The sequence below is a fragment of the Gavialis gangeticus genome, unplaced genomic scaffold, assembly GCF_001723915.1.
Source record: "Gavialis gangeticus isolate Ggan-Ray unplaced genomic scaffold, GavGan_comp1, whole genome shotgun sequence".
Classification (NCBI taxonomy): domain Eukaryota; kingdom Metazoa; phylum Chordata; order Crocodylia; family Gavialidae; genus Gavialis; species Gavialis gangeticus.
The window spans coordinates 129,440,978-129,453,206 of NW_017728992.1; the positions used below are offsets into that span (position 1 = coordinate 129,440,978).

Genomic DNA, 12,229 nt, shown 5'->3' on the forward strand with positions numbered 1-12,229 from the left:
GAAGAGGGTGAAGATAGAAATCTGTGGCTGTAGTGGACTGGGTTAAGAGTGAAGGCCTCAAACTGAAGCAGTAGTAGTTTAGGTTGGAGATCAGAAAGAACTTTCTGAAGACAGATATGGATGCATTTCCTTTTCTGGCATTTGTATAAATCTACAGAAATAAAATTACTATTCAATAATTTACTTTTCACAACAAAAAACATAAGCATGTTTGCAAAACTTGACTAAAATAGCAAACAAAAATACAGGTTTTTTTGTTGTAAAAAACCAAAAAACCCCACAAAAAAACAAGTATGACGTATCTTTTAAAACTGACAGTTATTTTATGCAAATGAGGTAAGAGGTATTCTCTGCACAGCTGTAACAAAGCCCTTAAACACATATGAGAGCAAATATGTTCTTGATATATCAATGCATATAATTTTCTCTGTACCTGAGTATCATTGGAAGAGACAGATAACCTGTCATCAGGTAAGGATGGTGTATATGCAACAGAGATTGGAGTCCCTGGAATTCCATTTGCCTGAATATTTTCACTGTCACTGCCATCCTCTAAAGTTATAATTGTGCCATCAGCACTTCCACTTTCAGCTGTCCCTTCTATATCTATCAGGGGAAAAAAGCCACAGGAATTTTTTTTTTTTTAACAATGTAACACACAAAATTACAAAGTATTTAAGCTAGAAATTTGACAGAGGATTATTTTTACTAAGTTAATTTTATTCTCAGGTAATATTTTAGGATGGGAGAGATGAAACGTTACTTTCAGGATGTAAACAACTGAAGCAGTTAAGCCCCACATATTTTTAGGAAACATTTGGAAGTATAAAAGGATTCTTTAATGACTTTATGTCCAACTGAATGCGGACAAGCCAACAGGATAAGTGTTCATGTACAATACCTCCAACAACTATGTTCACCATTTCTTGCACAATACTTTGTACAATTTCTTGTGCCTTTTCTTCACATTCATCATTATTTTCTCCATATGTTCCTAGATCCCCTTTTGACACAGCTTCAAAAAAGATAATAATAAATAAATATTATTGAAGAGCACTAAAAACCATTCTTAATACAATATTAAGAACAAGACTGCAGTATTGCATGATAACAATTCACTTTTGTTATCACAGATAAAACTCACTGTTGAGCAACGGACAGGTAAGGGAGTCCATTAATTACAGTGAGTGACTATATCTGTGATGAATGAAATTAAATAAATTAATTAAAAAATAAATAGTGACTACGTTTGTGAAAAATGCTTTAGAAAAATTAACTTTTTATGGTCGTATTAGTTTGAAAAAAAATCAATGATTAACGCATTTACATTTTCTCATCTCCAGGTACACATCTGAAGTGGGATTTGACCAACAACAAGGGATGCAACATATTAAGCAAAGAAAGTATTATTACACAACCAACATTCATTCATTCAAAACATTCAATGAGCTTTTACTATCTGGAAATGAAATAATATTCACTCAGGCCCAGATCCTCAGAGATGTTTGGGTGGTAAATGTCCACAAAGAATTATTCCCCAAAATACCTTAAAAATCTGACCCTCTGCACTGGAGCACAATAAAACTGCATACCCTTTTCCCTCCCTACCATGAAGAAATCATACATTAAATTACTTTCAGCTGCTGTAGCCTGATCAGCTTCCGTCTGCTCATTTTCTGCACTGGAAATATCAGATCCATTTTCTGCTTCTGTATCTTCTTGAAGACTCTTGTCCACATCATTTGTGCTGTGATCAAGTTCTCCTTCATGTTCTTGAGATATCTGATCAGTGTGTGGTGGAAGATGTCTCATCTGAGGTGACTCAGGCTCATGATGGCTTACAGGGGACTGCTGTAGATGGTGCTGCTGTCTGTGTCTTTCCTTTTCCATCTGTTTGGCTTCCTGGAGCTAGGAACAGATCAGGAATTGCAATCACAGAATTATTTATACAGTTTCTTAGCCTCTGTGAAGATGAAGTTTTGTAAGCCAGCCAAATGTAAAAACAGCTGTATGCAACTACTGACATGTTTTTGCTAAGCAGAAACTGCATTCAGTCAGCTATGCAGTTAGTCCTTCAGTCTGCAACCTAGTCAAATCAAGCACGTTGCGTACCATCTGGATAGGAATTATCCAAGTTTACTGTACTGTTAAAAATATGCTGATGATGAAAAGATGAACAGTGCGCCTTCATTTGTGCAAAACATCTTTAGTAAACAAAATAAATAAATACACCAATGCTCTCCACCAGGTCTGCTTATGAACTACCATGTTGCCTCAGTAAATTTTATCATAGTGTACATGTAAACTTGCTATCACAGGATAAAGCTCTTGCCCACCTGCAGAGGAGGAGAGCTGAAGTCACATAACAGTCAGGTTAGACCATTAAACCAGGACTAGTTGAGAGACAGACAGCTTGTAGAAAAAGATAAAGATAAAGCACCTGCTTACAGATCCCAGGGATCACGGTGTGGATTTCCCCCTACACTGCAATACTGAGGGAGTCTAACACTTCTGCTATTAACAGGAGGTCTGACTGTCATTGTACTGTCATGTAACAGTGACCTGGGAACAGGACAAATTGACTGGGCAAAGCCCAGGAAGGGCTGAAGCCAACTCTAGGGCAAAGGCGGTACTGGAAAAAAGTTAAAGCCAGAAGAAGGAACAAACCGCTGTGCCCAACTTAATGTAGTAGCAGAAGGTATTTCAGTTTCATGTATGTTTGGACTTCGATACTTCAGAAAGGGTTAGTTTTTTGTGACCTGGCCAAAGCCTCCTCAGAAGCTGAGCCAGGCTGAAGGTCAAGAGAACTAGAAACAAGGGAGAAATGAAGCAGAGTGTCATTTCTGGGCATGTACAACAACAGACTTGTGCCAAGAAGGGCACCTGCCAGCTCTGTGGCAAGCTAGAGTTCTTTGCAAGTTTTAAAACTGAAGTGCATGAACAAAGACTTCTGTGCCAGCAGTCTTGCACCTAAACTCCTCCACTTGCAATCACAGTGCTTTCTGCTGCTAGACCTTTCATAACATTTTTCAATAGTTGTTCCTTTCCAAATTACAGATTAGATAATTTGCCTCCACGCACTTAAAGAACTGTTTTAAAGTGCCTGGTGTATGCATCAGAAAGATGCAAAATAGAAAAACCCCTCCAGTTAAAGAAGGACATAAACAAAAATATTTTGGAGCAATTAAAGGAAGCCTTTTATTCATACAATATTAATGTTGTACTTTCCTGGCATAAATTGCTCAAAAAGAAGCTTCCTAACTGTGTGTTCAGATTTCTTATAGGCAATTTTGTCACAGCAGTGATATCAGCAAAAATGTATTTAGGTTTGCGGATGAGTTCATCTTTACCAAGGAAAAAGCTTAAGCTGGAGGATAGAAGAAAGAAGGGTATGGGATAAAATGCTTTCTATCCACTAAAACCAGAAAACACTGCTATCTTGATTACTGCTGGTGACTGAATTTAATAAGCATAGAAGTACAGGCCTAGGTTTAAGAACTGGGTGGCTCCATCCCCTACAATGAGGAACATATAGCAGGAAGGAGAATATGCAAAATAAAACATATGCACCTACCCAAGTGACCACCAGATATTAAGTAGTTTCTGTTCTAAGGGCAGTAAGTAAACAAATAAAATGTACATCCACTGTCTAGTCTGAAACTCTTCGCTAATATCTACAAAGTGACAGAAAACACCACCACTGCTTCATGAAATAGCTATAAAAGGTGATAAAAGATAATTTTTTTGTGATTTCTTAATTGGTCTAATAAAAAGGTATTCTCTCTGAACCAAGAGTTCTAGAGTTTTGCAGCTATAAAGGTGAAGCACTTTTGATCTGGCTGCTCTGACTCTCAGGGCAGTAATACCAAACATTAACTTTTTTGTTACTTTTATCAACAGCAACAACCCAAGGCCTGGGGCACATACGCAGCTCACCCAAGACTTCTGTAGGTATCTATTATACATAAAAAATGCTAAGAGATTTTTTCAGCACAAAAGGCACGAATTCACACATTTGGAAGGACCGGAATTAAAATTGCTAACACAGTGAATGCAACCCTACTTCAGCCTCAGGGCATGTGCTTCCCTTCTGAGGGCAGATTACAGTACAAATGACAACTTTCTACAGGAACCCTGCCTCATTCAGCACAAAAGACTTATGCTCGATTAATAAGCAACTATCTGATCTTATGAATTGTTCTTGTTATTCCAAGTGACCTTATGCCTTATTTATTGAGTACCTTTCAAACTCTGGTGTGAAGGCAAAACTAGTAGTTTCACCCTGACCCTTTCTGTGGCAGTGTTTATCACAATATGAAGCAATTGCTTCATAAACATTATGAATACAGTATGTTCTAAAAAAAAAAAAAAAACCCTGAGGGAAGGTTTTATTATTACACCATTTTACAGGTGAGGCATAGAGAAGAAAGGCAAAAGCATCCACTAATTTTAGATGCCCAAATTTGAGAAACAGCCTAATTTTTCAACATAGCAATAGGCAGAACATAATATATTTCAAACCACAGAGCCCATTGACTGCAGTTGCAGATAATCAGTACTCAATATTTTGGCAAATCAGGTCCAGAGATCTAAAGTTAAGCACCAAGAAAAAGGGAAAACTATCAGGAGTCACTGGGTAAGCAAGTAGTTGTTCACATCATATAGGAATTCTACAGGGATGAGATCCAGTTCCTCAGGGTAGTATTCAACTGCATTATCCATGAAATCCTGCTTACTCTACCAGCAATTCCCTGCTTAATTCACTACCTTCCAATTTCAGCAGAGTTCTTACAGATAACAACCTCTTTTCACCATGCAACTTTGATTCATCCCAGATATCCTGTGCAATGAACAAGGCAGGGGCCTTATGGTAACAAGCATGTACACAATTAAAATTATATTCACATAATTAGAGTCAACACAGGCAAGGAGGCAAAATAAGGCTCCTTAATCCTGGCTTTTCCTATGATCCAAATGCTTGACTTCACAGCCCTAACAAATTTTAAAATAAGGTATTTGCAATGGGTTTTAGAAGCAGAGAGAAACACATTCTATCACATACCAAGATACTGACACCTACATGGATGAGAGAGACTGCGAGTGGTTTCACAGCTATTTGACAGCAGAAGTGTTGAGATTCTTCACCTTCTGGAGAGGAGTATGCTCTAGAATAGGGACTGGCAATCTTTTTCCAAGTCACAAACCAGAAAAACCTGGCTCCAGTTCAATGTCAGCTGGGTGGCTTCTGGGGAGTGGGGAGGAGGGAGGGATGGAGGGAGTAAGCTGCTGCCCAGCCCAGCCCAGCCCAGCCCAGCTCAGCCCAGCCCCCTCCAGCTAAAAGCACCTTGAAGAAGGGAGAGGGGTAAGGGGTTGTGAGGAGCAGCAGTGGTGCAGGCACAGCTAGCTTCCAGCTCCCTGGTTCCAGCACAGCTCCTGCTTGCTCAGCCCCAATACTTCACAGGCAGGATCTGAGCTATAATGTTGCCAACCCTGCTGTAGAATGTACCCTCTTACTTCTGTGTCCTTTTCCACAGTCCTCTCGCTCCTGCCCTCACTCCTGCTACAGACTATTAATCCATTTCCAGCTTCCCACTTCTAGGCTTTCTGTCAGTTCACACTTTACCCAAGACTACACTCCATTTCCATTCGCCATCTCTTTGTCAAACATTGCTCCTATTCTGCCTGCTAGCCCCCACATCCCCTTTCCTAGCTTGTCCCAGTCCCTGGCATCTTGCCCAGACTCTGTCTTCAATAGTTTTCAGCACTCCCTCCCAAGACACAAGTTAGAAGTACAGGTTTCCCTTGCTTTATGCGGGTTCTGTATGTGTGAATTCGTTCTTATACAATGACCCTTTTTATACCAAAAATTCGTTACATGCGAGGTAAATTCATTCTTATGAGATTGGTGTGGTGGAAGGCCACCGCTCAGGGCAGCTGGTGCCCATGCTTCTGCAGCTGCCCCGGGAGTGGTGTGATGTCACGTGCGCCCCGCTGCCAGGAGGGCAGGGGGCATGGCATAGCCCAGCAGTGCTGCTCCCAGGACAGCTGCAGCTGGGCACAAGGTGTAGAGCGCAGCAGCAGCAGCCGCCTGTCTGCTGTTGGCGAATACCAAAATTGTCTTGTAAAAGTGGTAGAAATGGGTCTGGGAGTCCGAACAGTCGAGGTCTTGGAACGTATCCTTATTTGTTACATTGTAAATTGGGTTCCCTTTATGCAAATTCAAGTTATGCACCGTTTTCCAGGAATGTATGTACAGCATAAAGGGAAGGAAACCTGTACAGACTTCAAAACCATGATCTGTGACAGACCATGTGCACAGACTTCATGGTCTGCGATTTCCTACACTGCAAACTCCAAAAATAAGTTTTCCAGCATGGACTGAGTTTCCCTAAGATTGGAAGACTAATGTTCCTGCAGCAATTTTTAAAAGATCATCTAATTCATATACTAAAGCAGGGCTGTGTAACTAGAGGCTCAAAAGCTAAAAGTTCAAGCCCCTGGGCACCTGCCTGCCTGCTATGCCCTTCACTGTTACAGCTGCAACAGCAGCCAGAATCTCCAGACTCTACACCTCCTTTCTCTGGCTTTTGCTGCCCGCCCCTATGGGCAGGGCAGGGTGCTGCAGTGTGGTGTGGCCCAGGGAGCAGAGGATGAGCCTGGGACTACGGGCATGGTGCAGTGGGATGCAGTTGGAGGGGGAACACGACACTTGCTCATTATACAGTAGGTGGGGAACTCTCATACATATGCCTGAGGGCTTGTGGCTTGCCCTGGTATGGCTCTGGTGACATGGCCCATGGGACATTCAACCCCTGGCTGCTTAGAAGCTAGACAGCCTTGTACTACAGCATGCAAAAATAAAGCTAATTTTAAATAGTTATTTGATTATCAGGTGAAAAAAGAGAGAGTCAGATTTCAAATGCGATGCAAGACAGTAATTCTAACGACTAAACAAGAATAGACTGAAAAATTACTTCAGATCTTCTTTTATACGTATGCAGTATTAAGATACTCACAGCTTGGTTTTCCATACGTGCAAATATAACATTCAACATTTGTGTGAGGGTGGCCTTGGCTGTAGTCTGATTTATGAGATTTTTGCTTGCTAGATAAATATTGTAACATGTTCTTACAGCCTGTAGAACTGTTCCTTCATGAATTTCTATGTGTTGAGATGTTACTGCAGTGAGTAAAGCCTAGAGAGAGAAAATATGTTAGAAACATCTTTTCTTTCTTAAAAACAGAAGTAACACATTATTTAAAACATTATGTATAGCTCTGTGCATGGCATGCAATACGTCATAAGCTTTCATCTTTTACACCTTTATTGTTTACTTTGACTTTTCTCTGGTACTCACCAGTTTGAGCACCTCCTAGTCATTAAAACATTTATGAAGACTATTTTATGAGTTACAGAATTTTTCTATAATTATTCTACAAGTGAAAAACTACAGCAGAGATCAAGAGCAAAATTCATAAAGATATTTAGACACAGAGATGCTGAACATTCCCCTCACTTAAAAGTTAGGTGCCTGGTTCTGGGAGCAAAATTCATTAATTAAGTGCCTATACTCTCTATTTTAAAAAGGGGAAAACGTTGGCACCAAGAATTGATTCTCAACACTCAGCAGCCTGACTAATGGGACACCTAAGCCACCTATAAAACACTGATGAGAGATGTGTGTCTGGAGTCCTGCACTCTCCCAGACAGTTACAGGGAAGTGAGTGATTGGGTGTGTCCCACAAGGTAGAGGAGATGGTGACGCAGTGGGGACCTGATTAAAAAAAAAGACACACATAATTATAACTTGTTTCTATTTTGTGTTGATAAATAAGTTATTATTTTCTTTGGTTTGTACAGAGGTAGAGAACTTGATGCATTCACAAAGCGTATTTCCTCATTAAAGTTACCTTATAAAATTTCAAACAGGAGTATTAAAATCAGGAAATTTTTCCCTAACACCTTTATTTGCTTAATGGAACACTGTACAAGCTATGTATGACCATGTAAAAAGGAAGAACTGAAATTTTTAGATAGAGCTATAAAGACTTTCACAGGGCATTTTGATGTTACAGTACATACAATAAACATATACAAAAAGGCTCCCACTTCAGGAAGCATCCCTATTCCCCGCCCATCTTCAGACATTAAAAGGAGTTTTTAGTTCTCTTCCTGAAGCGAGGAACTTATCTAATGTTGGGAAGGTAAAGCCTGAGTTGTAGTTATAATCCTAATTACTACTGTGTGTGTCATGTCTGCTATAGCTGCAAAGCCCTTTCAGCACAAAGGTCTATTGCAGGTACTCTAAAATCCACATACTTAAATCAGATTGCTTTGTAATGTGCTATGATTATGATCTGTGCTGTAATTGCTTTGTAATTATAGGATAGGGCTAGGCATCTAAAATTGGGTCATTTAAGCATGTGTTCATAAGGCATGGCCTCTACCCCAAATATCATTTCATAAGGTTCACAGAACCTATCAACTATATTTTCTGCACAGATCTAGGGTTCAAACCATAACTGATCATGCCTTCAGTCATAGCTAGATACTTATCCCAGCTAAAGCACAGCAATAACTTGCCACTTTGGAAAAGCAATATTGAAACGCATTATTAAAACAGAAGAATGCTATCTGAATAGGCATGTACCAAAGACCTTCGTGCAAAAAGGATTATGATGTGAATATCCAGCTAGCCATGACAGATGTCAGCCAGGCAGTTTTCACATTATCTAAAGTGACTCAAGGGTTTATATTGCGGCCACTGAACTTGAACTACACCAAGACAGAAGAGGTTCAAACATGACTCCTGGAAGATCTCTGTGGAAGCCTGGAAGCCATTTTGCTATAATCTGTCACTAGTGGAATGAAGAAAGTATTTTTGGGAAACACAAGCACAAAAAATATTGAAGGTGAAAGCTAATTTAGAATTAAATAAATTATACACATGGATTTCATTAAGAGGGCTTAGGGCTGTAGTAAGGGATTGGGAATGATGGAAACCTCTTCTGGAATGGATCACAAGGGAGCAATAGGATCTAAATGAAGAGTGGAGGAAGTGGGACATAAGATTCAATAGCAAGGGAACAAGAACAATTAGAGGGAAGAAGGCTGTCAGTACTATAGTTTTGTCCATTCACTGGATCTGCAGTGATGCTGTCCTAGTAGGAAAAGTTTTGAAACCCTTATCCTTCCTCACTGAGCTGAGATCCGGGGTATACCTCAAGCTGAAGAAAGCTGAAAAGCCTCTGGACCTTAGAACAAAGGAGATTAAGTTGCATACTACCCACATGTGGGTGAGGTGGATAGGTGAAATAGAAGAAGCAGGTGAAAAGCAAGGGGGCCAACAGGATGGCTGGATAGAACTGGCTAAAGCGAAAGGTCACACTGAGTCAGGGGACTGGCTTGGTTCACAACAGGGGTGTCAAAGGTATGGCTTGCAGGCCAAACAAAACTCAGTCCCTATCATCTGGCCTCCAATGCTGCCTGTTGGTCTTGGACTGGTACCAAGAGCCATACACACCACATGCTGGTCCTGGTTCTGTGTGGCACATGCAGCACATAGGGCTGGTCTAGGGCATGCACTACATGTGATCATGGTGGTCAGGCCTGATATGCTGGATCTGGAACCAGTCTGGATCAGGCCTACAAAATCCAGAATGCAGGGCTGGTCTGGCTCTGGCACCACAGGCCCAGCACATATGCAAATACAGACAGCCAGCTCATATGCCACATGGAGGGCCAGTCTGGGGGACACGCTGGCTCTGGCTCTAGCATGTAGAACTGGTCTATGGGCCCAATTCAGCCCATGGACTGGCCTACACTTCTCATCCAGCTGGCAGGGCTGGATGGGTTTGATACCTTTGGTTTACAAGCTCTCTATGTAACCAAGAAAGCAGGCAATCCCTCCAGTCTGCTGTCTGCAATGTGTGTAAAGGATACCAAATATCAAGGAACACATTTGTGTATGCTTCCAATACACCTGTACCCCATACATGCATTCTTTTTTTTTTTTTTATTTACAGTCTATACACCTCATTCAGGAAATGGAACACGCGACAGAGTTTAATGCCTTGCAAAGGAAATACTGATGTTTCAATTTCACTTAAAAAAAAAAAAGAAAAAAAAAAGGTACCAATATGTTCTACATTCAAATATTTACCTTACTCTGCAAGGAGGAAAGTCCCCCCAACATACACACTTGTAGAACTTTACAACCTTCCTGCTCTTGACCACACGACTTAAAATAACTATGCTAAAATAACTAATGCCATGTTCTTCAAAAAGCTGCAGACCTCTTTAAATCATGATCACAGCTACAATCTCCACTAATCAAAAGATCCGCACTTAATATAGTAAATGTAGCTGAAATGCAAGAAGAATTTCAAGTGGCTACTGCCAGTCCTAAGGGGCAAAGTAAAAAGATAGCGTGCTTGTGAACCTCAACTTCTTATTTTTGGTTTTCAAATGTATTCTTAGCATCACTCAATATTTTGGGAAGGCGAGACAACACAGGACCTCTCTAACACTGTGTTAAAGTTGGTCACAGAATTAAACTGCAAAAATGTTGGCTACAAATTAAATTTCCATGATCACAGAATAATAGAAAATTAGGGCTGGAAAGTACCTCAGGAGGTCATCTAGTCCAACCACCTACTCAAAGCAGAACCACCCACAACACAATTCCAGACAAGGCTTTGTCTAGCCAGGTTCTGAAAACCTCCAAGGATGGAGATTCCACAACCTCTCTGGGTAGCCTGTTCCACTGCCTAGTTAGAATGTGGTTTTTCCTAATAATCAAACCTAAACTTTCCTTGCTGCGACTTGAGAGTATTGCTTCTTGTTCTGTCATCTGCCACCACTGAGAACAGTCTAGCTCCATCCTCTTTGGAACCACCTTTCCGAGTTGAAGGCTGCTATTAAATCCTTCCTCAGACTTTCCCTTCTCTAGACTAAATAAGCCCAATTCCCTGAGCCTCTCCTGAAAAATCATGTGCCCCAGTCCCCTAACTATTTTCATTGCCTCTGCTGGGCTCTTTCCCATTTGTCCACAACCTTTCTGTAACAGGGAGCCCAAAACTGGACACAGTACTCCAGATGTGACCTCACCAGTGCCAAATAGAGGAGAAGAATCACTTCCCAATTACTCCTACTATAGCTCACATTCAGGTTATTGTCCACTGTAACCTCCAGGTCCTTTTCTGTAGAGCTACTGATTAGCCAGTCAATCCCCAGCCTGCTGCTGGTGCATAGGACTGTTCCAGCCGAAATGCAGGACTTCACACTTGTCCTTACTGAACCTCATGAGAATTATTTTGGTCAAATCCTCCAATTTGTCTAGATCTCTCTGCGAGCATCTATGAGACACAAAGTGCAGTAGACTAATTCTACTGTGCATTAGAACGTCACAGCAAACGCCGTACTAAAATGATAGGGCACGGTAAAATTAGTCTACTGTGCATTAGCATCATTTAAGAGATGTGCACTGGTGCTATTGTGCAGTAGTGCCAATTACCATGTAAGTTTAGTATATGTTATTACTGGTACTGAACTTAATGCACAGTAATTACAGCACATTAATGTACATGTAGACATGCCCTCTGAATCCTAGCCCTACCCTCCAGAGTATCTACTACTCCCCGCAGGTTGGTGTCATCTGCAAACTTGCTGAGGGTGCACCCCATGCCATCTTCCAGGTTGTTGATGAAGATCGTGAACAAAACTGGCCCCAGGACCACCCCTGGAGTACTCCACTTGATACTGGCTGCCAATTAGACATTGAGCCATTGATTGCTACCCCTAGAGCCTGACCATCCAGTCTGTTTTCTATCCATGTTACAGTCCATTCATCCAACCCATACTTCCTTAGCTTGCTTGCAAGAATGCTGTGGAAGACTGCAGCAAAAGCCTTGCTAAAATAGTGTCCCCTGTTGTCCCTGCATCCACAGAGCCAGTCAACTCATATAAAGGCAATTAGGTTAGTCAGGCATGACTTGCCCTCTGTAAATCCATGCTGACTGTTGCTGATCACTTTCTTCTCCTCCAAGCAGAGCTGTCCCTTGCGCGGGGTGGTTGGGGGTGGGGTATGCCTCAGACCCCATGCTTTGGAGTCCCCCGTGAACAGTACCATACAATCACGTGCTGAGTGCACCACCACTCTGCGTGCTGCTGGCTCCACGCACTGCCGGCTCACCTTCCCCCACTCCCTCCCCCCGCACAGGCTAATAT

General features: G+C 41.4%; 1 protein-coding gene across 1 annotated transcript in view; it reads right to left on the reverse strand.

Annotated features, from left to right (window-relative positions):
- Positions 1–12,229, reverse strand: part of ARFGEF1 (ADP ribosylation factor guanine nucleotide exchange factor 1) — a 153,114-nt gene that overhangs the window by 105,539 nt on the left and 35,346 nt on the right. Inside the window, exons 4-7 of the mRNA XM_019527763.1 lie at positions 7,017–7,196; positions 1,635–1,908; positions 902–1,015; positions 434–606 (exon numbers count right to left, since the gene is read on the reverse strand). Coding sequence (XP_019383308.1) covers positions 434–606; positions 902–1,015; positions 1,635–1,908; positions 7,017–7,196 — 741 coding nt within the window. The remainder of the gene's footprint in view (positions 1–433; positions 607–901; positions 1,016–1,634; positions 1,909–7,016; positions 7,197–12,229) is intronic.